General features: G+C 39.1%; 1 protein-coding gene across 3 annotated transcripts in view; it reads left to right on the top strand.

Annotated features, from left to right (window-relative positions):
* Window positions 1–17,376, top strand: part of PAX5 (paired box 5) — a 324,021-nt gene that overhangs the window by 173,030 nt on the left and 133,615 nt on the right. For all 3 annotated transcript variants that reach the window (XM_073591718.1, XM_073591737.1, XM_073591728.1), the window contains exon 6: window positions 7,869–8,044. In XM_073591718.1, coding sequence (XP_073447819.1) covers window positions 7,869–8,044 — 176 coding nt within the window. The remainder of the gene's footprint in view (window positions 1–7,868; window positions 8,045–17,376) is intronic.

Consider the following 17,376-nt stretch of genomic DNA (forward strand, 5'->3'; position numbering starts at 1 on the left):
AACTATCGGTAAAAAACCCCTATCATCTACAGTGGCGGCCCATCCACTAGGGACGCAGAGCACCGGACGCATGGATTCCAATGGGGGGGGGGTTTAAGCATGTGATTAGAGCCAGAGGCTCTAATAGGCTTCAAAAAAGGGTGTGAAACAAAAAAGAAATTGTATAGTTGAACAGTCCTTAAACATATGTGAACACATGACCAAAATTAGTCCAAATGTGACAAAGTCCCAAAAAAATCTTTCAAGTACTCCAATGAAAATAACATTTTCCTACATGGATCATATGGTGACAATTAAGCGTGGATATACACTCACCAGATGTTGTAGATCCCCCTGCCTTATGACAAGAGGGATTATAAAGGGCTTGTGGGGTCTCCCCGACCTCCTCGGGTCTTTTAGGCAAATCCTTCAGTGTCCCCCTCCTCTAGGTAGAGCGTAACTTCAAGACAGGACGTCACCAGCGGTAAAGGAAGGAAAAACAGAGGACAGACTCCTCATAGTGTAAAACTGTATAAGTAGTTTTATTAAAAGCCTCAATGGGCTGCAGTATAAAACAGGTAAAAACAGTCTAAAACCCTCCAAATGCAAACAACCGCAAACACAATGGGGTTGTGGAAAGCCGTGTAACCCACACCAGAGTCAGCGTGCGTTCCACAGGGGGGTGTGTGTGTGGTCAGGTCCATCTGCCACCCCCTCACCGATGGAGCACCAGCCGCCACTTATCATTTAATTACTTAAACATGTACCATTCTAATATGAATTAGATGAAGGAGAGACTCGCTGGCCAAAGGTTTCAGCATTTGTGTATATTCACTTGAAAATCCTAATACCTTAGTGACTATTTTAATGGAGAACAATGAGTCAGGCACAGTGCCCCCTGCTCGAGACAAGCAACTTGAAGAAAGCATGATTTCTAAATTCTATGCATTGAAGCATTTGCTTGAAAATTAAATGTCACAGTGGTGTCTTTACACAAATACTTGGATGTTAAAAGAGCACCCAGAGGTTTTAGATTGACCAAAAGGTGCAGCTTTTTGGATGATGACCTTAGGGATCAGTGGTACGAACACTCCAGGGAATGCAGTAGAAAATGGATGAGCCTCATCATTTCCCAATGTAAGGGGAACGTTGCCCACATTCGTTCTGAGATTGAGGCTGCCAAAGATGAGCTCAATCCCTTCTGAGTTATTTATAGATTTAAATAAATTCACACGCAACCTTATCCTTAAACGTTTTTTCTCTATCAAAAAGGATAAGAAGGAGTCTGGGAATACTACTTATCCCTCAGTCACACCAGAGCATATCAGCATTGACCATGACTATGAGGCATCGTAAATGCTAGAGGAGTTGTGGTCTGAAGGAGCTTAGTTTACTGACTTGTCCGCAGCTGAAATTCCATCCAGTTATGTCAGTTTGGCTCCCATGCTCCATACTCATTTCAGGTCAAGATCTGTTTTCCATCCCCACTGGGCCAAAGGCAAGTACATTCCTACCTTTTATGACATGGTTTACTCCAAATTGGTACAGCTTTGTCATGGGCTCAAAAAGGATTATTCTCCCTCCATGTCCTTGTCTGACAAAAGAGTTTTGGACTCTTTAAAGAACAATGATGAAGTGATCATTAGACAGGCAGATAAGGGGGGTAGTCTTGTCATACAAGATAGACTTGACTACTTAGCTGAAGCATCCAGACTCCTTGGGGACACCAGTACCTACAAGAAGTTGGATGGTGATCCGGTTTGTCTATATAAGGAAGCCCTGAAATTATTAGTGGATGAAGCATATAATGATGGGGTAATTTTGAAGTCTGAATGGCATTTCTTATTTTGTCCGTACCCACTTACACCATTTCTGTATCACATCCTGAAAATCCATACGGTAAGGATGATACCAAACCCCCTGGTCGGCTCATCATTTCGGGCATAGACAGCCTCACTAGCCCTATGGGATGCTATATTGATCATTTTCTCCAAGATTTGGTGGTCCAGCATTCATCGTATGTTTGCGATTCAGGGCATATGTTGGATATTTTGGCCCACTATCCCTGGCAAACAGGTTATTGTTGGCTGTCACTGGACATGGCCTTTTTGTACATGTCTATACAGCACCAATTTGGAATGCAGGCTGTACAATATTTTTTGGCTTGTGAAAATCATATACATCCCAGGCAAGCTTTCTTCATCGTGCGTTCCATCGAATACACCCTCACACACAATTACTTTGTGTTTAAGTGTGTGTATTACAGACAAACCAAGGGCACAGCTATGGGGGCCAGGTTTGCCCCAAGTTATGCCAACCTCTTTATGGGGTATTGGGAGCAGTTCCACATTTGGTCCAATAATCCCTTTGGGGCGAACCTGGTCCTTTATGCTCGCTATATTGATGATGTCCTGATCATCTGGGATGGTGATGATTGGAAGCATTCTTGGCCCATTGTCAGAATAATCCCTTTGGGATTGGATTCACCCATGTGCTTGATAGCCAGAAGTTGGTATTTTTTAGACCTTGAACTGATGGTAAAAGATGAATCGTGTATTTTTTCTCGTACCCATTTCAAACCATCAGCAGGTAATTCATACCATAATGCCCGCAGCAATCACCACCCCCGATGGATCAAATACGTACCTCTGGGTCAGTTTTGCCGGCTCCAAAGGACCTGCTCTCATCTAAAAGATAATGATGAACAGAGCAGTGTACTGAGTAAAAAATTTTTGGAAAAGGGCTATTATCTGGCCATCATTAAAGATGCACACGCCAAATATAGGCTGAAATACCCTGAGTTTGCCAGGAAGGTGAATTCCCAGCATGAAGTGGGGCGTACCAAATATGATGGGAATGGCTCAGTTAAGGAAAATACTGATACTTGCAGCCATTCTGATGTGACTTTTAACACTCGGTACACAAACAAGGCCTTCCCTATTAAATGGATTATAGAAAAATATTGGGGTATTCTCCATCGAGATCCTTGTTTGACCAATGTTATTCCAGAACACCCGAATGTCATTTTCCGTAGACCCAAGAACTTAAGGGGACATATTGCTCCAAGCAGAGTCTGTAAACCCAAAACTGTGGCCAACCAATGTTGGAGCATTTCATTTGACCAAAAGGTTAGCGTTAAGTGTGGTGTACCCAACTGCGAAGTAGGATAGGAAGAAGGAGGTTACAGGTAGTGATGGCCAAACTCATGCCATTCGGCAATTCATTAATTGTGGTTCACAATTTGTAGTATATTGCCTGATATGCCCCTGTGGCCTTCTTTATGTGGGCCGCACCATCGCGGCTCAAAAGTGTTGCCAACCATTCACATTAAATTTTTTGCATCACCATGATCATAATCCATCTGGTCATAGGCTACTTGGCTTGGAAGTTATGGGTGAGAATGCCGATACTAGCAGGTGCTTTCAGAGACTTTGTAAAAGGGAAACCTTTTTGATACATCGTTTAGGAGCCTTATCGCCTAGGGGCCTGAATATGGGGTTGGATGTTCAGACTCTTATGTGACCCCCCGATCCTCTTCCCCTTCTGTTTTTATCCATTTTGTGTTTTTTGCCTTCATGTGGGTGTAATAATATTTACAGTGTTTGATATTTTTTCTACAGAAATTGCAGCAAAACCCACCCTAATTAAGTGGCAATGCTAAATGCAAATTTCTAGACTTAGTCTAGGGACAAAATTGCAGTGATAAGTAGCAGCAGGGTGACAGTACCCTGAACCCACCCAAACCATCTCTCTAATACACCCAACTGCAGACAGTGGATGTGCTATGCACTCATTTTATAAAATGAGGGCATTCCCCCACCCCCAATCTGGAATGGCAAATGGTGTCTTCTGTATGACATGTCGCGTGAGCCTGAGCTCTGATTTGTATGCAGTAATCATTCACAATAACCAATGGCTTCTCATGGTGGGTAGGTGACTGGGTTGCACAGCTTTTGTACTTGAGCATCCTTTACAAAGCACGGGCCTCAGACTTAGAACCCCACTGCTCATCCTGTGAGGCCTGGTTGGAACAAATGGGAATTGCAGCAAAAATCATCAACTGGTTTTTAAAGTTCTACAAGACTAAGACTACCTTCAGTATTGCACAGTTGTATAGGCTCCCCTCCTGTACTGAAATTGCTTACTCTGATTTTAATGCAAACCTTGGGATTCTCACAATGTTCCTCAAAAGCTGCAGCTTATCGGAGTCCAAATAATTTCCTATCTGGAGGTCATCAAGTATTTAGCTAGTTCTTTCCTCCCCATCTTTACTCTCCCTGGCCCACCCCTTTAATTCATTGGATTTTAGTTCTTTTAATTATGGAGACTCAGCATCACATGTGGGCAATATCAATGGCAGTCTGCATACAAATGCATCCTGCCTAGGAATGCCCATCCCTCCAGCCTGTAAGGCTCTCATTTTTATATTTGCATAACTCCTTGGGAGGGATGTTGTGATGTTTTCAGAATGCTATTTACAGCACCTTGCAAGACCCTCACATCAGCTATAATCTGCCTGCATTGCATAGAGACTCACAGAGATTTAATGATGACATCAGTGGACCTAAAATAGTATGTATTAAAAATGGAAAGGTTTTGTTTAGGAATTTCATTACCATGTTGAAAGGAAGGAGAGACAGGAAAGGCAAAATACAGTATAAGCAAATGAAATGTTAGAAAACTAGTTCTACCCAGTGAATTTCTGAGAAAATCTTCAGTACTTGATTGCTTTCAGAACCTCCCAAAGACAACCAAGTTCATCAAATGCATGTATGAAGCGTGATTAGCGCATGCAGCTGGAGGTAGCACAAGCAAGGCATAAGATCATTGTGGCTCACAGAATTTTTCCAATTTGATTTATGTGATATATTTATGATGTCCCTGTCACCCTCCCTTTTAACCGCTTGCCACCCGCCGGCTGTCAAATGACGGCCAGTCGGCGAGACTCTCAATCTGGAAGGGCGTCATATGACGCCCTCGCCTTCCCGGCCCACCAGGGGGGCGCTCGCACCCGCCGTATCGCTGGGGACCCGATGCGCGTGCCCAGCGGCTGCGATATCCACCAGGCACCCGTGATTGCCCGGTAACACAGCAGGACCGTAGCTCTGTGTGTGTAAACACACAGATTCACATCCTGTCAGAGGAGAGGAGACCGATGGTGTGTTCCCAGTACAGAGGAACACCGAACGGTCTCCTCCCCTTGTGAGTCCCCTCCCCCTACAGTTAGAAACACTCCCTAGGAAACATAATTAACCCCTCGATCACCCACTAGTATTAATCCCTTCCCTGCCAGTCACATTTATACAGTAATCACTGCATTTTTATAGCACGGATCGCTGTATAAATGTGAATGGTCCCAAAAATGTGTCAAAATTGTCCGATGTGTCTGCTGCAATATCGCAATCATGATAAAAATTGCAGATTGCCACCATTACTAGTAAAAAAAAATAATAATAAAAATGCTATAAATCTATCCCCTATTTTGTAGACGCTATAACTTTTGCGCAAACCAATCAATATACGCTTATTGCGATTTTTTTCACCAAACATATGAAGAATACATATCGGCCTAAACTGAGGAAAAAATTTGTTTAAAAAAAAAATTGGATATTTATTATAGCAAAAAGTAAAAAATAATACTTTTTTTCAAACTTGTCGCTCTTCTTTTGTTTATAGCGCAAAAAATAAAAACAGCAGAGGTGATAAAATACCACCAAAAGAAAGCTCTATTTGTGGGGAAAGAAATGATAACAATTTCGTTTGGATACAGTGTTGCATGACCGCGCAATTGTCATTCAAAGTGTGACAGCGCTGAAAGCTGAAAAATGGCCTGGGCAGGAAGGGGATGGAAGTGCCCTTTATTGAGGTGGTTAAAGTGTATAAAAAAGGAGAAACATTTTATTTATAGGTGTAGAAAGAGTCAGAAAAGATTAGAATGTCTGTTTTTGCTGCTAAAAGTGATCCAGGAGAAGGAGCTGAAGGTACACCTTCCAATGGGGACAGCAACAGCTAAAGTAATACATAACCACAGCATATACAATACCAGTTTTATTATATATGATCTGCATTTTAAAAACATTTGCTTAGTGCTTATAATAATTTTGGACGTGTAAAATGTGTCACTTGACTCAACGGCCGCACAGTGCTTCTTTGGCTTTTCACTTCCCTCATTGCCAATGTGGCTTGGCTAGATTCACCTCTAAGCTGAGCATGTTGTATACAGTTTTTGTGCATATATGCTTTGTCAACTTGTTGCCAGATTATCTTTCACCTTATAATTCCCTTTTTTGTTATTCTTGTTCACAATTTTTCACCTTGCCTGTCTTTGGTTTTCCTTGTTCAGTTTGTCATACTATGTATCTTATAATTTAATAAGCATGGATATCTATACTTTACATTAAGGGTTCTCCTTTAATAACCTACTTTATCTATGAGTTCTTGATCGGTGACTGTGAATATATCCACTAATGCTTTGAAGAGCACTTAAAATACAGTTATGATCACTCTTACGTGTTGCCATTTTATCTTCTTGATATATTAATACTCCATCTGTGTGTAGATTCTGGGCTAGAATATTTTACAAGGTATAACTGATAGATTACTAATGCACTTTATAGGCTTGAGTCTATATCCAGCCAGGGAAGCAATTTCATATATCTGGGTGTTTATCGTTTTTATATGAAGGTTTGTTTTAAACTGTTTCAAAATGTAATTTGGGGATTTGTCATTCTTTATTTATGTATTTGTATTACTTATAAATATATTTTAGTGGTCATTTATTAGCTTTTTTTATAAGGGCGTTACATTTTGAGAGATATTTATTAGTACTTTAGAAAATAATCCACCCTGCCTTTACAATTTTTCCAAAATAAGATAAAAAAAATAAAAAATAAAATTCAAATGATTGTACAAATATAGTTGCTTGTTATTCTAGAGGGAATCCCCTATCACAAAAGATCTTGACAGAATTAACAATAATCCCATGTGCTGTTCAGAACAGGAGAAGTGAAACTGTCTAAAGTACGCACATTTCATTTCTGTCATTCTAGAATGATGTAAAACCACAAAAGATGTGTATAAATAATTTGTCAAAATGTATCATACGCCAAAGTAAGTGAATTTTCCATGGTGATTTAAATCTTGTGAAGGCGTGGGTAGATATGTCACAGGGTGTATGAGTGATACCAGCTCAGTAAATCTATGTTTGCTTCCCACGCACTTAGGTAAGGGGAAGATAAAAGTAAGTAACATCTCCAAAACCAGTGGAGTATTAGAAAAGAACATGGCTTTACAGAAGTAGTGTAAACATATATTTCAATAAATGCCTTTCTTCACTGTTCAGTTGAATTTATTGATATTTTCTTTTACCACATATGGTAGGACCACTAAAAATTTTTGTTTTAGGTTGTATGCCTATATATTATGTCTTGTGTGTAGTACTAATTGTATCTCTGTATGTAAGTGCCAGTGTACACTCAGATAGAATAGAAGCTCTAATTCCAACAATGTCATGATTTTTGAGGGATCTTGTTAATGAAAAAAACAAAAACAAATTCAAATTGTTGTCAATAGCAAAAATTCAGTTGCCTGGTTATATGTCCTTTTGCAGACTGTAAAAATAGTATGCTGGTCATAGGTACATCACTTGAGGACAGTGGAGCTCATATTCTTCCTGCTGCAAATAAACAGCTAAACTTTGAAGACATATCTCTCAGAGATAGAAATACATCTCTGCTATTAATTAGGAACACAAAGGGAATATGTATCCGAATAGTAGGAGAAAACTTTATTCAAGAGACATTCCTGGTTCGTTTACTAATCATTTACTATTTGCCATTTGTTTGCTATATCTCCTAGTGTAATTTCACATAAGCATTCTTTGTTTAAAGGTATTCAAGACTCACCTATACCAAATGGTCATTCACTTCCGGGAAGGGATTTTCTTCGGAAACAGATGAGAGGGGATCTCTTCACTCAGCAGCAGCTAGAAGTGTTGGATCGGGTGTTTGAGAGGCAACATTACACGGACATCTTCACAACTACAGAACCCATCAAACCAGAACAGGTATTACAACTATGATAGAGATTTTAGTCCAGTGCTGATACCATTTCCACTGCAATTTTAAATGTATTATTTGGTTTTCTTGTATGACAAGACTGCAATTTTAAATTAGAGCATAAGCATCATTTAGAAAAAAGTAATGGAAATAAGCAAATTATACTATATTTGCTATTATTTGCAAATATTTGCTTATTGTAGACAAAAATAATGGTACGTGGGATTTTATTGGTGCTAATATCTACACCCTCAGGAAAAATTCAGAACACATGTGTATAAAAACATAAATTTGATTATAACAAAGTCATATTAAAATGTATAGAAGCATACACCCCATGAAAAATTTCATATACCCATTGACATTGTTACATCAGTACAGCAGCCCCTAATATCTCCCTACTTATGGAATTGTCTGAAATACATGGTATAGATTGATTACAGCATAATTGGTTATAATTGCACACGGCATAACCATGAAGAGAGGTACTCAAGTCCCAACGTGTTTCACAGGGTAGCTTCTTCAGGGATTCACTGGGGGAAGCTGAGAACAACTGATGAGAGAAAATACCACATGATAGTATACATATAACAAAACAAGAACATACCACTTAAAGTGATTATAAAGGAAAAAAATGTATTAAAAAAAAAAACAAACAAACATGTGAAGTAGTTTTGCATAGAGCAGCCCCAATTCTCCTCTTCTCGGGTACCCTGCTGGCGCTCTGGGCCCCTCCCCTTTGCTGAGTGTCCCCATAGCAAGCCGCTTGCTGTGGAAGACTCGTGCATGCTCATTCCCGAGCTGGCTCTCTGCGTCCATAATACACACAGAGCACGGCTCAGCCCTACCCCCACTCCCTCCCCGCTGGCTGTGATTGATAGCAGCAGTAGCTAATGGCTCCTGCTGCTGCATCAGGAGGGAGAGACCCGGGAGAGCCTTGGGTCTCGTGCATATCGCTGGATCGAGATCGGGCTTAGGTAATTATTAGGGGGGCTGAAGGGGGGGGGGCAAACTGAAGGTTTTTACCTTCATGCATAGAATGCATGAATATAAAAAAAAGTCAGCCTTTACAACCACTTTAAGCCAATACAACACAATACAAGTCAGAATTAATAATGCAGTGACAATTACCTACAAAGACCATCTCCAGTTGGGGGTATTCTTTCTACTGGAGGAGGTGAGGGCAAAGATGGAAAGAAGAACCACCAGTCAACCAACCAGGACCATGGAGGTAGCTTCAGGGGGGAGAGAGTTAGCCAGCGGTCCCTTCTATTTGTTAAGCCTACAAAATGAAAAAAAGTAAACAATACCCCAAAGTACAAAAAAGAACCAAGCAAACCAAAAATAACCCCCTATTTTTTAACCCCCACTTATTTGGGTCTCCTCCAGTAGAAAGAATACCCCCAATTGGGGATGGTCTTTGTAAGTAATTGTTACTGCATTATTAAATTTGACTTAAGTGGTATGTTCCTGTTTTGTTATGTATATTATGTGGTATTTTCTTTTTCCTATCATGGTTATGCCATGTGCAATGATATAACCAATTATGCAATAATCAACGTATACTTTGTATTTCAGACAATTCCATAAGTAGGGAGGTATCAGGGGTTGCTGTACTGATGTAACAATGTTATTGTGTATATGAAATGTTTTATGGAGTTTATGCCCCTGTACATTTTAATATGACTTTGTTTTAATAAAATCGATGTTTTTATATACATGTGTTCTGAATCTTTCCTTAGGGTGTAGATATTAGCACCAATAAAATCCTATACCCTTCTTTTTGTCTAAATAATAATAATTTCAGGGATGTGGTGCTGATACCCAATAGCTTGGTTTTTATATGCCTAATGTAACTTACTTATTTAATTAGAAATGGTTTTCATCAATGACAATCTATATTTAATTTAAATTAATTTGACATGACCAGGGTCAGAGTGGACTTAAAAAATATATTTGACAGACTAATGTAGCCAGTCCATGCACACTCCATGTCAGAAGTTCAAGATAAATTATGAGTAATTCTAATCTTTTTTCGCTCCAGATTTAGAATTTGTCTTTTCACAACACTTTTGCTGCTATAAATATTGGTGTAAAATATAAAGCATTGTGAGTGTAGAGTATATAGATATATTGTTACCAGCACAGAGCACTCAACACAAAGTGATGCATTTTCCTAAGATATTTCCCACACTAACCTTATCCTTACCATACTCCCTGTAACCCTAATGTGGAACTACATTGCATCTGAGCCCCACAAACCAGAAACACTAATTAATTTGTAATATTCAAAACAAACTCTCCCATCCATCCGTCCATCCATCCATGTCGCCATGCTTTTTTTAAATGAGAAATTGCTTTGAAAAACACTCCTGTTGCATTTCTGGTCATGGCCATCTTAAGTAAGGGCAGATGATTCATGTAGCATTTACTTCCTGGGATCCATCTGCTCTTAGCTCAGGCATGCAGGCAGGAGGGTGTGCTTACCTGGGAAAACTCTTCCTCCCCTCCTGAAAACTCCTGGGATGTATGATATAATATGCCTAGGCCTGGAAACCAGGAAGTAACTGAAGATGCTAGTACCATAAGGATTAAACATATTCAGTGTTGATTGAGAGAGTGAAGTTCTGCTTTAATGTTAACCTCTCCAGTAACCCTATCCTTTACACTAACACTCCTATATAATTGCCATACCTATCCTTCCTGTAATCCTAACCCTCACACACACCCCCTCTCTGTCACCCTAACTTTTACATTAGCCCTCCCTTTAACCCTAATACCAACCTTCCCTGTAACCCTAACTCACACTTTATTGCTCCCTGTTACTCTAACCTTCTCACTAGCCCTCCCTGTTACCCACACACTAACCCTGCCTGTAACTTTAACCCAAACTATATCACTCTGTGTATCCTAAGCCTCACTTATCCTTCCCTATTGACCTAACCCTCACACTAACCCTTTCTGTAAGCCATTATAAAAACCCTTCCTGTAAAGCTGTTCCTCGTACTAATCCTCATATTCACTATCTCTGTAACACTAACCTCCAAATTAACCCTCCCTTTAACCTTCACACTAACTGTCACTCTAAATGTAATTTTTTGTGTAACCCTAACCCTTATAACTAATGCTCCATTTAACATTAATCTTCATATTATACCTCCCTGTTAATCTAGCACTAAGCCCTCCTAAAGTAAACATAACTTTTTGTTTGCATTTGTACCTCCCAAGGTCATTTGCACCTCCTCTGTACTAAAGACTACCTACACTCCCTACACAGAAATATACCAGTACCAAATTACTGGTGCTGGAATCTAACCATATGTTCACAACCAGCTATCAGTATCTTGATTAGCAGCTTTGTACACTATTTCTTTTTATTGGTGGTAAAAGTACATCTAGCCTTTTTGCTTCAACTGCAAATGTGGGTTGTAATGTATAGTGTAAATATTAGGGTATATATGTAAAGGGATACATTTACAGACATTTACAAAAAAAAAAAACGTGGGCATTAGGTTGTTACTGTAATGCACTTTACCTACATGAATATTAACACGAAAGCATGACAGTCTGGTCCATGTTACTGCTTTGATAGTATATTCTGAAATGAGAGCCCACATAGAGTGGACGTTAAATCCCTTTATATGATTTACTAAATTTTTGGGGTGTACAGATTCAGAAAAGGTAACTTGATGAGGTTAAGATAGATAAGGGGAAAATATGGGACTAATTATGCCTCAATTATAAATATTTTGTGCTTACCTCTTTATTATATAGTTACATAGTTACAGGTCCAACCTATGTGTGTGATTATATGTCAGTATTACATTGTATAACCCTGTATGTTGTGGTTGTTCAGATGCTTATCTGATAGTTTTTTGAAACTATCAATGCCCCCCGCTGAGACCACCGACTGTGGAAGTGAATTCCACATCCTTGCCACTCTTACAGTAAAGAACCCTCTACGTAGTTGAGAGAGAATAAGTTCAGTGCTCACAACCTTTCCTCATAACTAATATCCTCCAGACCCTTTATTGGCTTTGTTGCCCTTCTTTGTACTTGCTCCATTTCCAGTACCTACTTCCTGAGGACTGGTGCCCAGAACTGGACAGCATACTCCAGGTGCGGCCGCACCAGAGCCTTGTGGAGTGGGAGAATTATCGTTTTATCTCTGGAGTTGATCCCCTTTTTAATGCATGCCAATATTCTGTTTGCTTTGTTAGCAGCAGCTTGGCATTGCATGCCATTGCTGAGTCTATCATCTACTAGGACCCCCAGGCCCTTTTCCATCCTAGATTCCCCCAGAGATTCTCCCCCCAGTGTATAGATTGCATTCATATTTTTGCCACCCAAATGCATTATTTAAAATTTTTCTACATTGAACCTCATTTGCCATGTAGTTGCCCACCCCATTCATTTGTTCAGATCTTTTTGCAAGGTTTCCACATCCTGCAGAGAAGTTATTGCCCTGCTCAGCTTAGTATCGTCAGCAAATACAGAGATTGAGCTGTCTACCCCATCTCCAGGTAGTTTATGAACAAATGAAATAGGATTGGTCCCAGGATAGAACCCTGGGGGTCCCCACTACCCACCCCTGACCATTCCAAGTACTCCATTTATCACCACCCTCTGAACTCGTCCTTGTAGCCAGTTTTCAATCCATGTAAGTTTTCAATCCATAATTTTCTTATTTTTACATTTTATACAAATCAATACTATACAATTTACAATATATGAGCAATGCAGTGGGATAGCTAAACTCAGCAATCTAAATTTATAGTTTTATTAAACATGTTTTGTACTGTCAATTAGGGTTCATATTGTAAGTGTTCATTTTTTCAGTATTTCTATTAATTAGTTGTTCAAAGCAAATTAAAAAACAGACTCCAGGCAGATATTTAAAAACACCATTTAACCCAGTCTTTATCTTAACCAATCAGTAATTTAAATAGTATCTGTCTGCCCAACACCGAGCATGCTTGCTTGAGGAAGAAGCACAGCAATGGCCCCATTAATATGCTGTTGTCAAATCAGCATAGTGGGGAAAAAGAGAAGACTTAGGAATAGGTGCTTCAGCAGCCTTTTTTCCTATAGGTACCCTTTGGCTGGGTAAATACCATTACAACTATTTCAGGATAACGGAAAGGAATTTAAATTGCACACATGTTGCAAGAGCTAAAAAAAAATAAGGTAGTAGCACTAAATTTTTGCCTTCATGAATTCATAGCATTTTAACAGAACTAAGGTCCAAAATACTTACCCCTGCTTCAATTGACTGAAGCCCGCGAAGTCTCTCACCAACATTTATTCTCTGGATTCTTTTAGGTGGGGGTCTTTGGCCCTCTTGATTGGCTGGTCCAGGATGATGTCACTCCTGTACAGGAGTTCAGTCATTCTGGCACACAGGCATTGTGCTGGAATGTAAACTGATCTGCTCTTGCACATTGTAGAAACCATGCAGGCAGGTTTATTTTATTGCATGTCTCTTCTGCAATAAACAGCCTTTGTTTGCATTTTTTAATTTTAGACCCTAATTCCACCTTAGGTTAAAAATCAATCAGTACATTTGTAAGTTCCCCTGTTCCTAAAGACTTACTTAATTTGCTATTCTTCACTGATGGTTCCAGGTATCACAGTGCTGCTTCCCCTGAACTGCCTTACTGAGGGTATGGGATGTGACAGGTTGCTGCAGCGGTCACTGAGGAGGGAGCAGGGGTGTGGATTGCCACGTGCAGTGTTTGTCTATGAACACACACAGCTCAGGTCAGGTCCCAGACTGGGGCACACAGGCACGGGTGTCTCCTTATCAGTCGGCTAGCTAAAAGAGACACCCACAAACAGGAAGACAGGGGGGAGGTGAGCGGTCTGGGGCCAGATAGAAAATGTGGAAAGGGAGAGTTTCAAGAAATAGAACCATACGTTTTAGGTTACGCTGAACCTCCTCTTTTATAATTAAGAAAAAAAATCAAGGGTCACTTTAAAGTATACTGTATTTTGGACAAATAAGATCCTCTAAATTAGGATTAGTGTATGAAGTTCCGCTTTAAATATCCTTGAATGCGCTTGTATGAGTCCTTTTTTTTTTTTTTTTTTGCCCTTATGAATACTATACTATATTTTATTATCTCAGTCTTTAGCGCAATCATATTCTGCGGTTGTGTTCAGTAGGTTGCCACCATGAACATGCAAACATTGTCAATAATACCTAATGTCTACAAAGTTGAACCTGCAGACACACATCGGTAAACTTTTGACACACAGCTTATTAGTCTAGTTTTGTTGAATTGGATTCTGTAAAAGACAAAGATGTCATTGCCAAAGCATTTTGTGTCTTTCTTTTTATATTTTCAGCATATGATAAACTTTAAGCAAACCTGTATATCTCCAGGGCAATGTAACAGCATTGCTGGATAGTAGGCACACTCGATTTTACATTCTATCCACTGCATCCTTATATGACTGTGGCATACTTCCCCAAGCTGCTGTGTAAGTTATATGTCCATGATTAGTAGTTTATCCTCCCCTTGCCCCCAAATGAGTAAGGGATTAGGGATAACTGAAGTAAGGCAAAGTCCTTGGAATTCATAAAGACTGGTGCAGACAGATTTTGTGTAAGTGTCTCGCATACATTCTAAAAGAGGTGCAGGATGCACCAAATTCATGTACCTCGTTAGAACTTGTACTTGAATTTGGCGCATGCTGTGTCACTTTCAGTACACATGCTAGACACTTTCACAAAATCTGTCTCGGTATGTGAAAATAAAGTTGGTCTTAATTACCTCCACTTTCATAACATACAAAATGGGTATTTTATTTTTTATTTGGTGCAGGTGTTGCACCACAACGTAGAAGTGAGAAAAAAACTACCTGAATTTGGTACATGAGTCGCTGTCAGAACCCAAACTGTCACAGATTTTTTTTAATTAGGTGCAACACATTAACAAGAGTAATTACCACCAGAAAAGTGGCACACTAGCTTTATTGACATCCCCCCAGTAAAATATTTTAAGTGCACCAAGCACCTCACTTCCTTTCCTTTTCCAACGTTTGCTTTGAAATCCACTATGACAGGCACTGGCTATTACATTTTCCTTTTAGATTATGCTTTCCACCATTAACTGTCGGGAATCATTTATAATGAGGAGAATGGGCAGGGTTTTTGATAATCTTATGCAAGGATAGACAACATATAGCAGTTTGTGATCTGTTTATCTAGTAATTACTTGTGTACGATACAGAGTAAAAGTCATCATTTACAGCTTTTAGCAAAAAAAAAAAATATCACAAAACATTAGATTTTCTATAATGTACGTAATGTTCTCCAAAAGCATACACTGGTATTCCAAGATGAGCGCTTGCATATTTGATGCAGGCCAAGATTCATTTTGAAGCTAATTCTGTTCATCATGGTAAATTACAATGGACTGCTCAAGGATTGCAGTTTTATTATTATTTTTTTTTTTAATTGAGAAAGATAATATTATTGTGATAACATTTTTCCTTTGCAATTGTATTCGGGATTCTATTAATTTTGGGCAAGGGTTTACATGCAGGTCTGATAACAGTCAAATCACAGTGTCTAAGGTAATTTATAGTGTAGAACAGTGAGCTAGGCAATGGATGGAATATTCATACTTAGAATCAGTAGCCTCAAAATGGCATGCATAAGTGGTTTGTAAGAATAGGGGAAGACTGGCAGAGACTGCCAGCCAAATTAGAATTCTCATATTCTTGGAAGACACATTGGGGTTGATTTACTAAAGCAGTGGAGGCTGTCCACTTAGCAAAGGGAATGATAGCAAATAACCTGTTCACTCTGCATAATCATGTAGGAAGAATATTCAAGAAACAGGATGTGTGCTAGAACATGATTAGTTAATTAAAGTGAACACAACTCCATCTTATTTATTAAGCTGAGTGAACATTGCTTAACAGTCTCTTTTCCCTTAGTAAATCAACCTCATTCACTTTTTGTACAATCAAAGGCATTTACCAATTAACATATTTTTATTGCTCTTTAGTGTGTTTGGTTTATCCAGTTATTTTTTTGTTCTGGTTATCGCCATTTCTGTTATCTTTGCAGTTTCTGTTACGATAGGATAGATGATTTTCTAATACCCTGTATTCAAAGTATCAACAATTTTTCTAGCTAATTTTTGCCGGGTATAAGAAATTCAAGGGAAGCCTTGGATAATGATTTGCAGCCCTGTTATTTAACTGTTCCACACCACAGCATGTTCTTTTTTTGCAGCTGTCTATTAATGTAAAATGGAAGAATTAATGGTTAAATGTATTCCATTTATTGCGACATCAATATATCTTGTTAAGCGTAACCATGAGATTAACAACTTGATTTGCTCCTAGGAGAGATCACCGACATGGATTAAATTGATAAACTTACATTCAGCCTTGCATTTAAAATGATCCTATATCATCTTTGTTGTAGTCGTCACTACTAGGCATCCAACACAACATTTATTGGATTAAAGCATTTTATTCGTTTACCAAAAATATGTTTGTTAAGTGAAAATCCCACCCAACAGAAAGAAAGAGAGACTATAGGTATTGTGAGCTAAAACCTCATTAAAAATAGATTGTTTCATAAATTTTAAAGATATTTCAGATAAATGTATTTTTAGTTTCATACCTAATGCACAGTGTCACACTGAAGTAACATATGAGTTACTGCAATGTATGGTAATGCGCACTATGCATGTTGGTGCGTTGCCATACCTTCTATTCCCAACAGACTTGCATTGCAGCACAGCACAACAAAAGGCAACATGTGTGCAGTGTGCTACGCTGATGGAAATACTACATGCACCTTTTTGGGCATTTTGAAAAATGTATCCCTAGAACATTTATATACAGATTGTAGATAGGAAGAGGTAAAGAGTAACCCCAGTTTTGTTGGGAGAAAAATCCCTTTGGGTGATCAATGTACATTGCAGGGATTTTGACAACCTTTATTGCAGATTCCTACCTTTTGTTGCTCTGAAGAAATAGCTGTTTGTTTCACCCTGTCCTTTGCAGACTGAATCTGAAGGGAAAGGTCTGGTTCATTAAAATCACTTGGTGCACTCTCATTGTGCTAATTAGAAAAGCTGCAGAATCTCTATCCCTTTAGAATTATTTAACCCCTGGGGAGTATCTTACTAAAACTGAAATTCCTATTGCAGATGACTCCCAAAATGTAATTTGTATCATAGTGCAGGCTTCTGGGAAAACCAGACAGGAGCCAATTAACCTACACGCATCTCTTTATAGTGTTGGAGGTAACCCACACAGGAACAAGGAGAGTATACAAGTTCTGTGCAGTTAGTGCCATGTTTGGGATTTAAAC

This window comes from Aquarana catesbeiana, linkage group LG01, assembly GCF_042186555.1.
Source record: "Aquarana catesbeiana isolate 2022-GZ linkage group LG01, ASM4218655v1, whole genome shotgun sequence".
In the NCBI taxonomy this organism is placed as follows: Eukaryota; Metazoa; Chordata; class Amphibia; order Anura; family Ranidae; genus Aquarana; species Aquarana catesbeiana.